This window comes from Martes martes (genome assembly GCF_963455335.1).
Source record: "Martes martes genome assembly, chromosome: 8".
NCBI classification, from domain to species: Eukaryota; Metazoa; Chordata; class Mammalia; order Carnivora; family Mustelidae; genus Martes; species Martes martes.
This window is the reverse complement of record NC_137895.1, coordinates 128,888,980-128,908,056: the sequence shown is the minus strand read 5'-3', so window position 1 is coordinate 128,908,056 and position 19,077 is coordinate 128,888,980. Positions and strand designations below refer to the sequence as shown.

At 39.7% G+C, this 19,077-nt stretch overlaps 1 protein-coding gene and 1 pseudogene across 2 annotated transcripts in view; one reads left to right on the top strand and one right to left on the bottom strand.

The window, feature by feature from the left end:
* Positions 1-304: 304 nt before the first annotated feature.
* On the top strand, positions 305-7,522 carry LOC308347169 (casein kinase II subunit alpha'-like; annotated as a pseudogene). The gene is made up of 2 exons: positions 305-426; positions 6,105-7,522. The product of its transcript is annotated as a casein kinase II subunit alpha'-like (transcript).
* Positions 7,523-11,693: 4,171 nt separating this feature from the next.
* YME1L1 (YME1 like 1 ATPase) overlaps positions 11,694-19,077 on the bottom strand; it is a 48,083-nt gene continuing 40,699 nt past the window's right edge. The window contains exons 14-19 of the mRNA XM_080811231.1: positions 17,609-17,764; positions 16,894-17,045; positions 15,921-16,047; positions 15,755-15,828; positions 14,836-14,922; positions 11,694-12,179 (exon numbers count right to left, since the gene is read on the bottom strand). Coding sequence (XP_080667357.1) covers positions 12,036-12,179; positions 14,836-14,922; positions 15,755-15,828; positions 15,921-16,047; positions 16,894-17,045; positions 17,609-17,764 — 740 coding nt within the window. The 3' untranslated portion in view covers positions 11,694-12,035. The remainder of the gene's footprint in view (positions 12,180-14,835; positions 14,923-15,754; positions 15,829-15,920; positions 16,048-16,893; positions 17,046-17,608; positions 17,765-19,077) is intronic.

The window sequence follows — 19,077 nt, the reverse complement described above, 5'->3', positions numbered from 1 at the left end:
CTGCGACTTGTTGACTTCTTCATTCTTGTCAGCCGGGGCCCCCAAGCCATTCATCAGCTCGGTGCGAAAGGTCGGGGATGAACGCCCCTTCCCAGTCCCGAAACCAAAAAACTTCTTCATCGCAAAGCCTAGAGGCTTCACCAACACTTCACCTTCCGCTCGGCTTTTCGCCGCCTCTAGACACCAACACTAGCGCTAGAGAGAAGCCGAACCGACCTCGCCACTACATCACAGAAGCAAAGCTACGCGGTTAGGAATCTCGGAGCACAGAATAACCGTAACCAGGCTGTGACGCCAAGCACAAATGCGCTTGCGCACCTCTGAAACCCGCGTCGCTGCTCCTGCGCCTGAGCATAAAGGGCCGGGATTAAAGGTTCCCAAAGCGCATGTGCGAGACCCAAGCGCCTCAAATCTCAGTGATTGCTTGTGACGCGGGGAGGGTTCCCTTCAGACGTTAGTGGGAGTTGGCTGACCCTTTCTGAATTATCTGCAGAGGTTAGAGTCGCCGGTGTGGAAAAGCAGTAGTTATATACTACTGGGTCTAGAGTGCACGAAACTTCAGGATGCTGAATGCCTCCTCCCCCAGCCAATGTCCCTAAAAAAGGCTCTTCCTCAGTTTATCCCTCTTCTATATCCCTCCGGGTCCCAGCCGGTCTCCATGGAATTGAGCAGATGCAGCAATAAAAAGTCGTTTTCAGGGGCGCCTGGATGCCTGGGTGGCTCAGTTCGTTGGGCGCCTGCCTTCCCTGGGGCAGGATCCTGGGGCCCTGGGGGTGGAACAGCAGGTCGGGCTCCTGGCTCAGCGGGGAGCAGGCTTCTCTATTTCTTTCTGTCTTTCTTTCTTTTTTTTTCTTTCTCTCTCTGTCTCTGTCTCCCTCTCCCTATCTGTCAAGAAAATAAAATAGTTTTTAAAAAACCTGTTTTCATAGTCAGAGACTTTGGCAGTATGTATCATCAAGTGCAAACTTATGAGGGGAAGACCAGGCACGTTCTTCAGACGAAAACGCATTTCTGCCTGCCTCTTAATCCTCCCATTAGGCCCAGCCTTACACTTCTATTTTCTTTACTTTTATTTTTTGCTGTTATTTCCCAATTAAATCTTTAAGCTTTATTTTGGAGCATGGTGCAAGATTTAAGGTTGGGTTTGTTTGTTTTTTAGAGAGAGTGGGTGGGGGAGGTAATGGGGAGAAAGGAGACTCTTAAACAGGCTCCAGCCCAAGCGCAGAGGGGCGGGTATGATTTCAGGACCCTGACTTCATAACCTGAGCTCAAATAAAGAATCAGACGCTTAACACACTGAGTCACACAGGTGCCCCAACATCTAAGAACTAAAAAAAAAAAAGGTTACTTGCTTGTCATAGTAATAATCCATCTTTTCTTACCTAGTTTAAAAGACTATTTCATCGTTAATTAAATTCTCAGATTTTTTTTTTCCTGTTTCTGGGTTTTACATTCTGTTCAATTGACTAGTAGTCTTCTTGTATCCGTACTGTACTATTTTTTTTAATTTTTTAAAAGATTTTATTTATTTATTTGACAAACAGAGATCACAAGGAGGCAGAGAGGCAGGCAGAGAGAGAGGAGGAAGCAGGCTCCCCGCTGAGCAGAGAGCCCAATGTGGGGCTCAATCCCAGGACCCTGGGATCATGACCTGAGGCGAAGGCAGAGGCTTTAACCCACTGAGCCACCCAGGCACCCCAGTACTGTACTATTTTTAACCTCTTTATAAAATATGTTTTAATATCCATTACAGGTACATGCCAGGGTCCTGGTATTGAGCCCTGCATCAGGCTCTCTGCTTAGCAGGGAGCCTGCTTCCCCCCACCCCCACGACCCCCAGTTCCCCACCCCCCACCTGCCTCTCTGTCTACTTGTGATCTCTTGTCTGTCAAATAAACAAATAAATAAATAAATATTTTTTTTAAATCCATAACAGGTCCATAGTCCCCTTTCTTAATCTTCTCTTTCAGTATTGTCTTGGCAATATTTACCTCTACATTATTTGAGATGAATTTTTAATCACTATACCAAATTAAAAACAATTCACAGTGAGAATTTGTCTGCAATTTGGTTAAGAGAATTAACCTTAACAGAATCAATCTTGAATCAGTGTATCTAGATACATGTTAGGTCTCTCAATTTTTTAAGTCTTATGTCTTTCCATTTCAATGTATCTAGATACATATTATGTCTTTCAATTTAAGTCTTATGAGCTTCCGGGTAGTCTTTTTCCTTATATAAATCCTGCATACTTTTTTTGCATACTTCTTGATATGTTTATATCTGGGCTCTTTCGTTTTTCTACTGTGATGGTATATTTTTCCCTTATAATTTGTAGATGGTTATTGTTTTGATATCTGTGTATTTATTTGGCAACAGAGTGAAGAATTTTTTTTTTTAAAGATTTCATTTAATTTGACAGACAGAGAGCACAGGTAGGCAGAGAGAGAAGAAGGGAAGCAGGCTCACGGCTGGGCAGAGAGCCCGATGTGGGACTCGATTCCAGGACCCTGGGATCATGACCTGAGCTGAAGGCAGAGGCCTTAACCCACTGAGCCACCCAGGCGCCCCAAGAGTGAAGAACTTTTTAAGCTACAGTTTTGTTAACAGAAGCTGGCAGCTCCTTAGGGAAGGCACAAATTGCATGGTAAAGATTTCACCAGAAAGATCTAATATTAAAGAATGGTATGATGCAGTTGAAAAAAAATCAAGTAAAATGCAAACAAGATGGGCTGTGTGGGTTATATATACATATGGGCTGTATACTGAGAGTCTACAGAAAATCCTTTTAATGTGGTGCTTGATCCAGTAATTACAACTGGACTATACCTGATATTGTGGGTGAAGCAGACAGACAGGAATAGGAACAGACCCATGACAACACCTAATACAAAACCAGCTACCCCCAAACTTGCCAGATTCCTATTACATTTGCTATTCCTATTACATTCCTATTACATTTGCTAATGATTTTAAGAATTAACCAAAGTAGAGCCTGGGTGGCTCAGTGGGTTAAAGCCTCTGCCTTTGGCTCAGGTCATGATCCCAGGGTCCTGGGATCAAGCCCCATATTATCAGGCTCTCTGCTTAGCAGGGAGCCTGCTTCCTCCACTCTCTCTCTGCCTGCCTCTCTGCCTACTTGTGATACCTCTCTCTGTCAAATAAATAAATACAATCTTTTTGGGGGCACCTGGGTGGCTCAGTTGGTTAAGCGGCTGCCTTCAGCTCAGGTCATGATCCCAGCATCCTGGAATCGAGTCCCACATCAGGCTCCTTGCTCGGCAGGGAACCTGCTTCTCCCTCTGTCTCTGCCGGCCACTCTGTCTGCCTGTGCTCGCTCGCGCTCTCTCTCTCTCTCTCTCTCTCTGACAAATAAATAAATAAAATTTTTTAAATAAATAAATAAATAAATACAATCTTTTTTAAAAAGGAATTAACCAAAGTAGGAGCCCTTGGCTGGCTCATTTGGTAGAGCATGCAACTTTTGATCTTGGGGTTATGAGTTTAAGCCTCACATTGGGCATGGAGCTTACTTCTTCTCACTACATCTGTATCTTAGGGGTAAATACCCAGTAATGCAATTGCTGGGTCATTGAGTCATTATTTTTTAACATCTTGAGGAACCTCCATACTCCAAAACCAGTCTTTAGAATATTGATCTTTTTATGTCAGATTTTAAAAGACATAATACAATGGAGCTATAATTGGCATTTTCATTATTTAATATGGAATGAAATTAAATATCTTCTCCTATATTTAAAAAAAAAAGACTTTCTCTAGTAGTTAATCACATCCTTGCCAAATTCTTTACTCACCATGTTTGCACAAGTAAAAGCCACAAGTTCCATTAATTATGTGTTAGGACCATGTAAAGTGGGTGACCGTGTTCTTATTTTCCCTTAGGGAGAAAGTATTAAAGCTGAGTTTTGTTTACTGCACATCTCTAACGGATTTTGCAGTTGAATTGTACCATTAGTAATCAGATGCAGTCATTTTGGGGAGTTAAAAATAATGAAATAGATTGTTTGATGTTACAAAGAAGTGAAAAATCTCCCATTTTCCAGATCCCTTGTTTCTCTTATATTATCCTGTGAACTTACCAAGTGATCAGATAAGTCAGGATGTTTTTGTGAATAGATGGGCATCTCCTGAATAGGTCCTGGGTATAAACAGATATGGTCAAAATTCCAAAAGAAAAGAATGTGTGGGACACCTGGGTGGCTCAGTCAGTTAAGCGTTTGCCTTTGGCTCAGGTCACAATTCCCAGGTCCTGGGATTGAGTCCCGCATCGGACTCTCTGCCTGCTGCTCCCCCTGCTTGTGCTCTCCTGCTCTTTCTGGCAAATGAATAAATCAAATATTTTTTAAAAAGTGTACATCACACGAACTCTCAAGGAAACAGATGTATAGTGAGAGCCTCTCTGTAGCTGCCATCTTACTCTGTTTAAGTGGATACATTTCACTCAATGAGCTTATCCTTCATGTTTCATCCTTTCTGGGCTGCAGAAATGATTTTAGGCTCTCACCCCAAATTTCGCCACCCTTCACAGTCCTGAAAGTATGTTAAAGACCAGCTGTTCTTAAACCTGAGATGTTAGGTCTATGTAACTCCTAGAAATTACGAACTAGGTGATGACAAAGGCAGAGGTGTCAGAAATAAGGAAATGAGACAAAATAGAAAGGGATTTGGAGAACTTGGTTGCTAAAGGATTTTCAAGAAGAACAAAAGAGAGACTTTTTTTTCCTATTTTGAAATAATCACAATTAGCTAAAAAAGCCATAATCAGTTGTAAAAAATATGAAATGACAGCAATGATAAGAAATTAGTGGTTCAACTAATGTGAAGCCTGGTGTAAAATCTTCATGGATGTGGAAACACAGCCCTCACTAGTTAGAATGGCAAATTGCCAGTATTAGTTCTGCTATGACAAAGGTTCAATTTTTTAAAAATTGGAGGAAAAATCATGTTTCATGCTATTATAGCAGAAAACAACAGACTTCAGAATTTATGCAGCTGATATCATATACTTTGATTATTATATAACCTTTTTTTTCCCCGTTTGGGAAATTAGGCAGACGTGTTTGCCTGTACCCTCTCTCCACATAAGCTAATGCCTTTTGTATACTTTTTAAAATTTTTGTTAGATTTTAAGATGCTTAAGTTTAACGCTTCTTGGTGTTATAAAAGACCTTCAGATCTTCTTATATAAAATGTGAAGAGTTATTAGAGGAATAAATAGAAGGAAAAAGAATGTCTCTTGGTTAGGCTTCATGAAAACACACTATTTTCAAAATTGGGATATTACAATGTGCCTATCCCAAGTCCCCAGTGTAGTTTTATCCACCAGAGCTTTTGGTCTCTTAGAACTGATTATATTGTTAACATGTTTTATCAATCACATGTGATACAAAAGCAGTATCTTGAATTTGTGCCTAATTTGGGGGAAGTATTTCTTTAAATGGATAAGGCTGATTTGTTTTTTGAAAAGATTTACATAAATTGTAACAATGGGGAAGATTTTTTCACAAGGACTTTCAGACTGTTTCCTAGGTACCTAATAGTATTTGCATGAAGTAATCCATATAACAGGTAAGTATGATGATTTGTAAGGTAGTGAGTATATTAAGATTAAATTATGACAGAACTAAAGGGCAAATGTCTTGAGGTAAGATGATGTTGAACCTACTGTCCGGATCAGGTAAGAGTGAAGGCTGGTACTCATGGTTAATTTGTGAACTGGTTATGTCCTGTGACCATTTACAAAAAATTTTAGTTCCTTTATTATAAACAAATAATGTTTATCATTCATGCTCATCCTTTTTTTCTATATTTTCACTTATATTAAGTTTATTTGGTCACAGATTTTATGTGGCCAAATGTATTGATACTTTCTTTTGTAACTTCTGTTGTTTGAAAAATCTGTCACTCATCAGTAATACCACTCATATATGTTTTCTTCTGAAATATTTAATGGTTTTGTTAAAAAGAGTAAACACTTTTAGTAATAGGGTTTATTTTGGTGTATGTGTTGAGATGTATAGGTAGGTTCTCCTCGCTAATTTTTTCTAGAGTATTTTTATTTTCCATCGATTATTCTTTTGTAGACAACACAGTAATAATTATATTTTTCGCCGCCGCCGCCGCAGCCAACGCTGCGCCTTTCCAGGCTGGTGGCGCCGCCGCAGCCGCCGCCTCGGAGCCGTGAGCCGAACGGAGGTCCCCGCGGAGCGCGAGCGCCGCCCGCCCCGCCGCCCAGCCGACGGCCCCAGGGCCCAGCCGGCTCGGCCGGGGCCTCCGCGCCCCCAGCCCGCCCGCCCCCGCGGGCCCGGCCTGGCGTGGCCGCCTGCCGCCGCGCTTCTCCTCCTCCTCCTGCGGCCCCCGGCCCGCCGCCTTCTCTGCCCGCCGCCCCGCGTCCCCCGCCGCGCCGCCGCCGCCGCCCTCTGCGCCCCGCGGCGCCCCCCGGTCCCGCCCGCCATACCCTGCCCGGCCGCGGGCAGCAGGGCTGGGTCTACACCAAGGTGAACGGCCTGAGGAGCCGCGAGTACTGGGACTAGGAGGCTCACGTCCGGAGCTGGGGTAATCAAGAGGATTACCAAGTGGTTCGAAAACTTGGTCGGGAAGTATAGTGAAGTATTTGAGGCCATTAACATCACCATCAATGAGAGAGTGGTTGTAAAAATTCTCAAGTCAGTGAAGAGAAAGAAGATAAAACGAGAGGTTAAGATTCTGGAGAACCTTCGTGGTGGAGCAAATATCATCAAGCGGATTGACACTGTGAAGGACCCTGTGTCAAAGACCCCAGCTTTGGTATTTGAATATATCCATAATACAGATTTTAAGCAACTTTACCAGATCCTGACAGACTTCGATATCCGGTTTTGCGTGTATGAGCTACTTGAGGCGCTGGGTTCCTGCCACAGCACGGGGATCAGGCCCAGGGATGTGAAACCTCACAATGTCATGATGGATCACCAGCAGAAAAAGCTGCGACTGATAGACTGGGGTCTGGCAGTTTCACCATCCTGCTCAGGAGTGCAATGTCCGTGTAGCCTCGAGATATTTCAAGGGCCCGGAGCTCCTTGTGGGCGATCAGATGTACGATTGCAGCTTGGACATGTGGAGTTTGGGCCGTATGTTAGCAAGCATGATCTTTCGAGAGGAGCCCTTCCTTCACGGACAGCACAGCTATGACCAGCTTGTTCGCATTGCCAAGGTTCTGGCTACAGATGAGCTGTATGGGTACCTGAAGAAAGACCACATAGACCTAGATCCGCGCTTCAACCATATCCTGGGACAACGTTCACGAAAACGCTGGGAAAACTTTATCCATAGTGAGAACAGACACCTCGTCAGCCCCGAGGCTCTGGATCTTCTGGACAAACTTCTGTGATACGACCATCAACAGAGACTGACTGCCAAAGAGTCCATGGAGCACCCGGACTTCTACCCCGTGGTGAAGGATCGGTCCCAGCCTCCTGCAGACAACGCTGTGCTTTCCAGTGGCCTCACGGCAGCCGGGTGAAGACTTGGAAGGCGACGGTTTTATTTGCCAATAAAACCGACCAACCAAACCCAAATCTTGAAGGAAAACTACCATGTGATAAAAAGAAATTCTAGTCATTCCTTCTAAATGCAAAGAAGAGTAAAGACCTAACTGACTGTCAAAAAGAAAGAAATCCCCCAGTACCAGTCTACAGGGAGCTGCCCTTGGGGCGGCAGGTCGATGCCCATAGTTCAGGATCTGAGGGAATGCTCCCTTTGGAATGCATGGGAGAGGAGAGACTCGAAGTTGTTGTCCCTTTACCTTTATTTAACAGGAGACCACTGTTGAATTAACCCGTTCAGTCAACAAGCTCTGAATATCTGACTTCTATCTATTCCACTGTGGTCTGGGTTTCCTTTGGTGGGAGATTCAGCCTCAAGATTTAGCAAAATGTCAGCAGTCTATACTGACACACCAGCCTCATTTATGAAAAGGAGATATTAAAACAGTGACAGTACTTTTTTAAGCTCTTTTACAAATTCATGTATTTTTTTATGACATGAGCTCTCTGGGAAATGGACCTCACCCCTGCAGTTTTCTTCTAAGTGTATTCATTTGAGAGCAAACTGCAGGCACTCACAAGAGGCCCTTTTGCCGTCAGCAGGCATCACTTGAAATCTTGTGATGCTGTGAACAGGTCCCTCTGTCTCATCAGAAGTTTGATGCGAAGTGCTAACTTGGAGCTCACTGTAACCTTTGTTGATTTGCCTAACCATAAAACCTTGTTGCTATTTTTTCCGTGTAGCCTTTTTTTTTTTCTTTTTGCAGCCTTGTAAGGAAAACCTCACCGTTTCCCAGCACATACATCCCTATGTGTGTGCCTGCTTTCATGCACCTCTCTGAAATAGAGACTTTTGGGTCATAACCATAATGAAAGCTGGAAAGTCGGTCTTCAGGCAGGTTGGGGAATAAGGGAAACATCCTATTAGAATGTATTTAGGAAAAGACCTATTGAGTGAGAAAAATGTACTCTTCCCCCACCTCCCACCCTTTTTGCCTTTTTATCCCCATGAGAAGCAATTTCCCTCTATAATCAGGGTAAGCTGCATTTGGAAACTCCAAGAGGTCATATGTGAGCGTGATGGCAGAGCTGTCCTTCTCACGGGCAGGGACTGGGGTTGTGTGTGCAGGGCCAGCCCGTTCCCCAGTGACTGAGCAATCATCATCTGGGGGGGCTGGGGGGTTAGTTGGAGCTCCTGGAGCCAGTGTCAAGACTCGGATCCATTGTGCCAGCCTTCGTGTTAGCAAAGGAAGCTAGATTCTGTTTTAAAAAGTAAACAGGCTGATTTCATTCTGGGGACTTGTCACCAGTCTGGTTTGCAAGCAGTCTCCTCCCCCAGCTGCAGAGCCATGCCACAGCTGTGGGGACTTCAAGCTAGGCTAGAGCTCGAGGTGTCAACCCACATCAGACCGTAGGATTTCCTTATTAACTATTTAATAATGCCATACATTTTTATAAGGTTAGATTGTTTGTTTGAAAACATCTGTTTACATTCCGTATTCCAATAAAATCATATTGGTATTGGTAGCAAAAAAAATTATATTTTTACATTTGTGAGTTATATATTTTATACTTTATTATCTAATGCCGAACGCTTCATTTGTTAATCTTTAAACACATTTATTTTTTTAAGATTTTTATTTGAGATAGAGCGAGAGTGAGTGAGACACAGAGTATTGCGGAAGGGGGGGCGGGTTATAGTGGAGGGACAGAGGAAGAAGGAGAAACAGGCTCTCCACTGATCAGGGACCCCAACATGGGGCTTAATCCCAAGACCCTGGGATCCTGACCTGAGCTGAAGGCAGACACTTAACCGACTGAGCCACCCAGGCGCCCCAATCTTTAAACACATTTAAAGCTATTTTATTATTTTAACTAGAAACAAATTACTATGTGCAAAGCAACACACAATTTATCGTTGAAAAATCAGAAAATACAAATAAGGAAATAAGTATGTAGTGGTATTAATCCCTGGCAGTCTCCCAACATTGGCTCCCCAACATGCAAGGATCTGAGGGGTGATGCTAAGTTTTTGCCTACCTCCTTCCCATCAGAGGGCTTTTGAGTCCCCACTTGAGTCCCAGGTTGGAGACTGAGCTACTTAATTTGCTTATGTTGAAAAAGTCTGGCAACAAAGAGGATACCTATAACAACTCTCTGGGCACCAACTCACTATGAAATTTAGTGCCAACTCCTATGTTTGGCACACAAATAAAAAATACTTTAAAATTTAATGAAGTAGAGATGCCCACTCATTTTTCTGTTGAAAATAGGAAGTTCATCGCTTCTCGGCCTTTTGGCTAAGATCAAGTGAAAATAGGAAGTTCCTATTTCGAGTGATTGGCTGTAGTCATGAAAAAGTGTACTACCAGTATGTACTTTCCCTATAGGAAAGAATGACACGAGTGGGAATGGTTTGAACCTGCACAATGCTCTATACCCTCACGGTGGAGGGGGTCAGGCACACAGGAATTGGCCTGAATTCTGTAGGGCAGAAGTGTGGAAGAAAAACGGAGGACCAAATTGAAACCTATAAAGGATCCTCTAAACGTAAACACATATATAAGTATACTCACTGCCCCCAACCTCCCCACCCCCCATCCTCCCCATACCCACCCCCCCACCGCAGTGCTTTCACCTGCTGCTCCTTCTCTTTACAATAGCCCTCCTCAGGGGGCCTGGGTGGCTCAGTGGGTTAAAGCCTCTGCCTTCGGCTCAGGCCATGATCCCAGGGTCCTGGGATCGAGCCCCGCATCGGGCTCTCTGCTCAGCAGGGAGCCTGCTTCCCCCTCTCTCTCTGTCTGCCTCTCTGCCTACTTGTGATCTCTATCTGATAAATAAATAAAATCTTCAAAAAAAAAAAAAAAAAAAAGGACTCGTGTTCAGAATATATGGTATCTCACACCACATAATAAGAACCCAAAAGTGACGGTGAGGATGCTCTGAATGGACGTTTCTCCAAAGAAAATATACACATGGCCAATAAAACCGGAGAGGATATCACTAGTGTAAATAAATATATGTTAATCCATGAGATATTATTTCATTCACACCAGAATGACTTTATCAAAAAGACTCTAAGAATATACTGTAGAAGATACAGAGAATGATGCATTTCATCAGGTCCATAAAAAGGTAAACAGAAAATTACTACATGACCCAGCAATTTCAACCCCAGAAGTCTATCTAGGAAAAATAAAAACATGCATCCACACAAAGACATGTATATACACAGGGAGAAGGAAGGAAGGAGAGAGGGACAGGGAAGGATGAAAGAGGAAAGGGGAAAGGGAAGTGGGCAATTAAAAAAATGGGACAAAGAATCTGGAGCAAGGGTACACGGGGATTCCTTATATTATCCAAGTAATATTTCTGTAAGTTTGAAATTAGATCAAAATTTTAAATTACAAAAAAAGAAAGAGACAAGATAATATATATCAAACTCCCTCTATCAACTTCTTCAATGAAGACCATATACAGCTTAAAAGTTATTAGAAAACTGTAGGTAATTTTAATAAAATCACTTCAAGAATATAATCTGGTTGTAAAGCCAATACAATGAGCTCTAAAATAATTCTCTATTCAGTTAAATAAAGTCATCTGTAAATCCTGTAACAACATGTTCATGTTCACAAAATCTGAATGAAAAGCAAACATGACTTTGCATAACCAGGAGGGTAATTCAAAGTTCACTTTGAAAGGACTGAGATTTAGGGTTAATCTTTCTTTTAATACTAAGCATAATTATATAGTTATTCAGATTTTGAAGTGACTCACTTTTTTTTAACAAAATATTTGCTGCTCTGAAATAAATTTCATTAGTAAGAATGATGATGTTTAAAAAAAAAAAAAAAGACCATAAAAATGCAAGCTGCATTTCTAAGAGGTTGTAATCATTTAAATTCTGATTAAATCTGTACATTTACAATTCTCTCTTAGATAGACAAAAACAGAACTATTTTATATATGGACAATCGGGAGCACAATAATTAAGTGCACCTTAATGAAGTTTCCACTGACCTATGCAGAAATATGCTTCACTTGAGCCAAATGGCAGCATTTCTTCATCAAAGATAAATGGTACTATCTAAAAACAAAGACAATCCTTCGATAATTTTACGTTGCCAAGTAAAAGTACTTCCCAAGAGCTAAAGGCACAATTTTTATTCACATCTAATAGAGGAACCAACCATAAAATCATTACTTATTTTCAACTGAATAACTGATTAACATTTCTCAAACAAGCTGTTTCCAATCCTAATAGTTCTTTATTTTCTTTAACATATTTGCTATGGGTTGATAATTTGCCATAGGTGTCATCATGAGAATAACCAGAATTAGATTAAATGTGACAAAAGAGAGACAAAGTGTTTCACACTCTTGAGTGATACCAAGGCAAGAATGGGAGAAAAGCATCGCAAAAGGAGACTACCGAAATGCTACTTATATATTCCTGCAGCAAAACCAGCAATGCATCCACTTTAAGAGTTATCATCTCACTTCCAATTTCTTTCCCTCAAGAACAATTTGTATCTCTTTGGCATCCAAAGTCTCATAGGTTAGTAAAGCTTCTGCTAGATTCTTATGCTCTTTTGCATGAGTCTTCAAAATATGTTTTGCTCGTTCATATGAATCCTGAAATTAAAAAAAGCAGGTATCTAAGAGGCAAAAAACGTAGTAGAAGCAAAAACTATAAATAAGAAAGAAAAAAGTATATGCCTTAAAAAATATGAACTATATTCATTTCTATTTATAAAAGATAAAAAAGCATGAAGCTTTTTTTAAAAAAATTAACACAATGTTTTATTTGCCCCAGAGGAACAGGTCTGTGAATCATCACTTACACATTTCACAGCGCTCACCATAGCACATACACTCCCCAATACCCATAACACAGCCACCCCATCCCTCCCCTCTCCTCCCCTCAGCAACCCTCAGTTTGTTTTGTGAGATTAAGAGTCTCTTAAGGCATGGAGCTTTTAAACACCCAGCATGGAGCCTACTTGATTGAGTGATTGATAGATAAGGCAAGCTTGGTTCTCAAAGATTAGTTTCATACTTGCAAACGTTCTATTTTTAATCCAAAATCTATCACATGGATAAGTGAGGACTACTTGAGCAGCTATACTTTAAGATATGTAAGTATGTATTATACCTATCTGCTTTTTAAATAAGATCTTCGAACAAAGAAATCTATTTCTCTATTCAATATACATGTTAAAAAGGAAAGGCAGGTTTGCTCCTTTTGCCTTGTGAGATTTCACCAGTTTATTCACTGTCAATGGCCAGAAAAGACCTACTTTTCTATTCTCTAATTTGCTAACAACTTACCTGTCAGTCAGTGACAACTATACTACTGTAAAATGAGTTTACCAACACCAAGAAGCATATGTCATATAAAAATAACACAATTATTAAAAATAAACATCATTAGACATTCTGAACAAAACTGTTATGGTCAAGTGAAATATCAAATTAAAGAAAACATATGAAGTATTATAAAGATGTCATGGAATATTGAAACAAATGCCCAAGGATAAATTAGTATTAACTTTAAAAACTCCATTGGAATGAAACCCTTACACCGTAACATGTAAGACTATGATAAGGTTTTTATATCTCTAAGTTTCATATACATTTGAACCTAAAATGTATACTAACTAATCATCATTTTCCTTAATAACAATGTCAGTGTGCCATCTAGTGGAAAGAGTACCTACCGCCCTCGTAAGCTTAACATTTCAGAAAAGTATTAAGAGCAAAGAAAGAGTATTTCCAATGCTCTAATACTAGAAGAGATAATTTACTCAAAATAACATAAACAGTTTAAAAAAAAAAAAAGGAGAGAGAGAATGAAGATTCAGGCAAGGGAGAGAGAATTCCTCTTCTGATACACCTTCTAAACCTTTTCATCATATAAACTTTTCATAAACTAAATGACTTTAAAGCTTTTACCTCCTTGAGTTAATCAAAACCTGGCCCTCCTGGGGAGACTCCGAATCCTTCAACTGACAGCTACTGATTCACTCCTATCCCAGATATTTCAGAGTAAAGAGGTGAGACCTTTGCTCCCTCACCGCTGACGGACTATTACTTTATGACCCTCTTCTATAAAGCATGATTCCTTTGAAGTTTACACCACCTGACTTCAACATCCTTCATTCTGCCATCTACATTCCTAATTCCAGTTCTCGTTCACTAGACTTTCTGCCATTTAGCTCAGTCTTTTCCATTCCAAGACCTGCCTTCATGTACATCCAAATGGAATACACATATCCAACCTCTGCACTAAGCACCAGACCCACGTATCCCTCCCAACTTGAAATCTTCACTAAGACACCTCAAATTCAGGGGCACCTGGGCGGCTCACTTGGTTAAGCGTCTGCCTTCAGCTCAGGTCATGATCCCAGAGTCCAGGGATCGAGCCCCACATCAGGCTCCTGTTATCTGCTTCTCCCTCTGCCCCTCACCCACCCCACTTTATGTTCACGCTCTCTCGCTCTCTCTCAAATAAACAAATGAAACCTTAAAAAAAGAAAACACTTCAAATTCAATATGTATAAAACTCAGCTCATAATCTACACACTTCCCCACCTTAGGCCATCATCAGTGTTTTCTCAGTCAACGGCACACCAACCAGAAATCGAGAACACAGCTTTGTTATTTAATTTAGCTGCTCTCTCACCCAAACATCAGAAAGGCATTCGATTCCACTAGATCAGCATCTCTTGAATGCATTCATTTTTCTCAATTTCCCCTCTCACTGCCCTAATCCAAGCATCTGCTGTGCCTTAAGGAGATTCCACAGAACCTACTAACTCATCTCACTGAATCGATGCTCACGTATTCTGTACTGGACCCTGCAATCAAAAAGACTTTCATTTTCAAAGACCTTTATGCTTCATTCTCAGCATATGTACACAGCAAGACACAAAGCAACTAATATTTGTGGAATAAAATATATGTCAGAGTGAAAAACTAATAAAGACTCAAATAATCAAATATCCCCCCATTCTAACAACACTATGGTTTTACAGATGAAGTAGAATATTTGTAATTACTGATATTAACTGTTCCTAGTCTATGGCCAGAATAAAACAAAGAGTCAGTCTATGACCAGAGGCTCCCAACTACACACTGAAATCATGGCTTCGATGGTGCACTCATTCTCTTGATTATATATAGTGACAGTTCTACACAGGGGATAACCATTATCTTCTGATAGCACCTAACTATTTAGGCACATTAATGACTAGACAGATGAATAAGCAGAGAAAAACAGAATTATTACCCTTAGAAGGATTCTAATTTCTTGTTCAATAGCAGATTGAGTTTCTGGACTCAGTTTCCCAGTATCACTGTAGGTCATAACTCCAAGCTAAAACAAACAAAAAGAAAGAAATTGAACAGAAACACCCCAAACCACTAATAAATGTTAACAGAGGAAATACTACCCTATACTTAAGGAAAACTCATCAAGGCCAAGAACGAAATTCAATATACAAATTTCATCATTCTTCTGAAAGTGTTAAGACTAAAAAGTATGAACAAGAGAGAAACTTTAAAATCCTAAGTATGGTTCTGAGTACCTTCTTAGAAAACCTTTGCCACTATTCCAAATCCAGAAATCCACAACGCAGTGTATTAGAAGTGCTGTGTGAAGCCACAGTGATAACGTAGGAGAATGAAATACGTGGGAAGGGTAAAGTAATAAGCAAGCTCGGCAAACAGAAATTTTAGGTCATATGAACAGAAACAGAATATCTTATCATTTGCTTAATTCATGACATACTATTTTTGTCCAAGCAGCCAGAATGGAAAGTGAATACTATACTTTAGCACTCAAAAAAAAAAAAAATGTTTAGTTTAGAATGAGCTGTGACAAATCTACTCAGAATCAAACAGGAGAAAAGTAAATTTTCCCAATTTATAACAAGAACCCTCTCTCCTACGGTGCCTGGGGTAGCTCAGTGGGTTAAGAGACTGACTTCAGCTCCAGTCACGGTCCCGGAGTCCTAGGATCAAGTCCTGCACTGGGCTCCCTGCTCAGTTTGGAGTCTGCTTCTCCCTCTGACCATCCACCCTCTAATGCTCACTGTCTCCAATAAAAAAAATAAAGTCTTAAGAATAAAAAAAGAATGCTGTCTCATAAGGGGACACTTGGCAAATCATCATTCGATACGTGAGGGAGGGGTAAAATTAGCTATTACCTTTTCACTCATTCCAAATTTGGTAACCATCCGCTTTGCAATTTTGGTTGCATTATCAAAATCACTGGAAGCACCTAAAATTTAAAAATATACATAGACTCAATATTTAAAAATATTTTTATATCAGCAAGCACAATCTGAACTAAAGCCATTCTTTACAGCCAACCTGTTGTGATATGGTCAGTTCCAAATATAAGCTCCTCAGCCACTCTTCCTCCCATACTAACATCCATCTGCGCAAGCAGCTGAGCTCTAGTTTCATTCCATCTGTCATTCTCAGGCAAGAGGGACACCTAGACAATTGGAAACAAAGAAAAACTCCAGACGAAGTTGGAAATGTTTCTATTAATAATCAGAATTATCATTGGCTCTTGCAATAGCACTTAATGTCATGATGCTGACAGCTCAAAGACATTTAGTAGAGATGGTCTCAGGCGACTAATGACAAAACTGGCATTATGCAAAGGAAGAAAAATTCTTTATAAAGCAAAAGCTCATTTTACATGTCATAGCTATATAATCCTGCAATAGGATAATGCTGCAATAGGATGGACTTGTACCCAGGTGCCAAAAAAGAAAGGCTTAAAATGTCTATCGTTAGAAAGATAAGAAGGGGCGCCTGGGTGGCTCAGTGGGTTAAAGCCTCTGCTTTGGCTCAGGTCATGATCCCAGGGTCCTGCTCAGCGGTAAGCCTGCTTCCTCCTCTCTCTCTGCATGCTTCTCTGCCTACTTGTGATCTCCGTCTCTCAAATAAATAAATAAAATCTTTAAAAAAAAAAAAGAAAGATAAGAAAATGAAACTTGTACTCAGCGAGAAAAATCTTAGAAAGACTATCGAACCACTAACCTAATTTCTTTGTGGAGGGGATAAAAGCAATGACATATTTAAAAACGATACTATGTTGTCATTCCAGACTTAAATTTCATCATGTAAATATGTAATATCTGAACTATTAGTATTTATTACCAGGTAAGTTTCACGAGTATCTCTGATCTCACAATGGTTCAGAACATTAAAGAAGAAAGTTATCAGCAAACTTAGAATTTAGTTGAATTTTCTTTATTTTCCTCAACAGTTTCCTACATAAGCTTTTGGACAGTGTTATTTGAAAGAAAAGAAAAAAAAACAAGATACTTACATGTCCAAGTGTTGGCCCTCTTGGCATGATTGTAGCTTTGTTGATAGGCATTGCATCCTTAGTGTAATATGCAATAATAGCATGACCAGATTCATGATATGCTGTGATGGTTTTGTTTTTATTGTCAATTTCCACACTTCTACGTTCAGGCCCTAAGGATAAAAATTTATTGAGTAAAATTATTCCGTTAGGAAGGCATATTTAGATGAATGAAACCCACTTGCCTTTAAGTAATTCTTAGAGTGACATGACTTAATATCGTTATTAAGTTATTTTAAACCAAAATAACTTGCCAACTGACAACAAAATTGTAAGAGCTGTCCTCTTACTCCTTACTATCAGCCAGGAAAGTTTAATTCTATTTCCAGAAAATAAATTTAAACAAGAAATGTCACAGCTAAATTGTTCTGAAGCCAATTCAAGATTTAAAATCAAATACTGAAAATTAGCAAAATTTTTCTTTTATCTGTACAATTATTGTTTTATCAGCAATACCAGATTAAGAGTAAACACAGGGTACCCCCTGCCCCCAAACAGTATAATCATATAAACTCTATCTGTTCTGTAAGAGGCCCAAATGTGTGGCTACTTTTGAGTAAGTATTTTCTTGCTCCTGTACCTTTCTTTCTTGCAACATTTTTCTCAAAAAGAATTTATTCTCTAACATAATGAACACTGTAAGACAGGGAAAAGAAAAAAGAGAGAGAAAACCTACCCATAAGAATTTTATCTTTGGAAAACTCTAGTTCCTTCATGGTAACCATTTCTTTTCCATCAACAGCTGCCTTTAATGCAGCCTGGTTCACAAGATTCTCCAACTCTGCTCCAGAAAAGCCAACAGTACCTCGAGCTATAATTTCTGGATCCACAGCTACATAGATAAACACATATTAAAATTCCAAAACGACTCTTCACAAATGACTCATATTCCGAAAGAAAACAGAAAACAGCTATCCTGAACTAGAACTTAAAATACTTGTATCACTGTAACTACAAAATAAACTTACTTTTTCTAAAGGAAAACCAAAACTGCCATTAAATAGATCATTAAAATCCCACTGCGACACATCACAAAAGTTCTTAAATTTAAATAACTTTGTGAAAAATAAAAAAATGCAGAGTTGCCAGACATGATTTATAAACCTTCAAATTATGACCTAAACTGTTACTAGCCTAAGCACAACTGAGAATGTATACTCATAGACAACATTTTGTTTTCTGAATTTCATCTTGAAATACTTTATACATAAGTATTTAGTATTATATGTCCATTAATAAAAGCTTCCCTTATTAGAGGAAATATCAGGGTTTTTTTAATTTTAAAATTTTATTTATTTTTATTTGAGAGAGAGAGAGAAAGCATGAGAGGGAAGAAGGTCAGAGGGAGAAGCAGACTCCCCATGGAGCTGGTAGCCCGATTTGAGACTCGATCCTGGGACTCTAGGATCGTGACCTGAGCTGAAGGCAGTCGCTTAACCGAGCCACCCAGGCGCCCCAACATATCAGGTTTTATAAACCGATTCACCTATCCTTGAAAATACTACAGCTTAATTTAATAGCTGCATTTATTACTCAAGTGGGTCCATAATATTTTCGTATGTTTTGTTTTACAGTTTGCCTCTTTTGGGCCCAAAGTGGTGATATTTTATGTGCTTTTTCTACTATTTCATATTTTACATTCATCTAAAAACACTTATATTTATCTGCAAGTATTATCTGAAAACTCTCAAGAAAACATTCTTTTTTTTAAAAAGGAATTTTTTAAATTTTAAAATTTTAAATTAATTAAATTTACTAAATTTATTATTTTAATTGTTTAATTTATTGAATTATTTTATACCTAATTATTCATTTATAATAATTTTATTTATAATAATTTATTTATATCTAATCATTTTAAATTTATTATTTATTTAATATTAATTAGATTTATTTTTAAATTTTTAAAATTTTTTGAGAGAGTGAGCGAGAAAGAGCACATGAGCAGGAGCAGAGGGAGAGGGACAAAAAGACTCCCTTGCTGAGCAGGAAGCCTGATGGCGGAGCTTGATCCCAGGACCCTCACAACCTGAGCCAAAGGCAAACACTCAACCAACTAGGCCACCCAGGAGCCCCAAGAAAACATCCTTTAGCATTGGGATTCAAACGACAGAATGTCCTACATATATAATTATCAAGAAATAA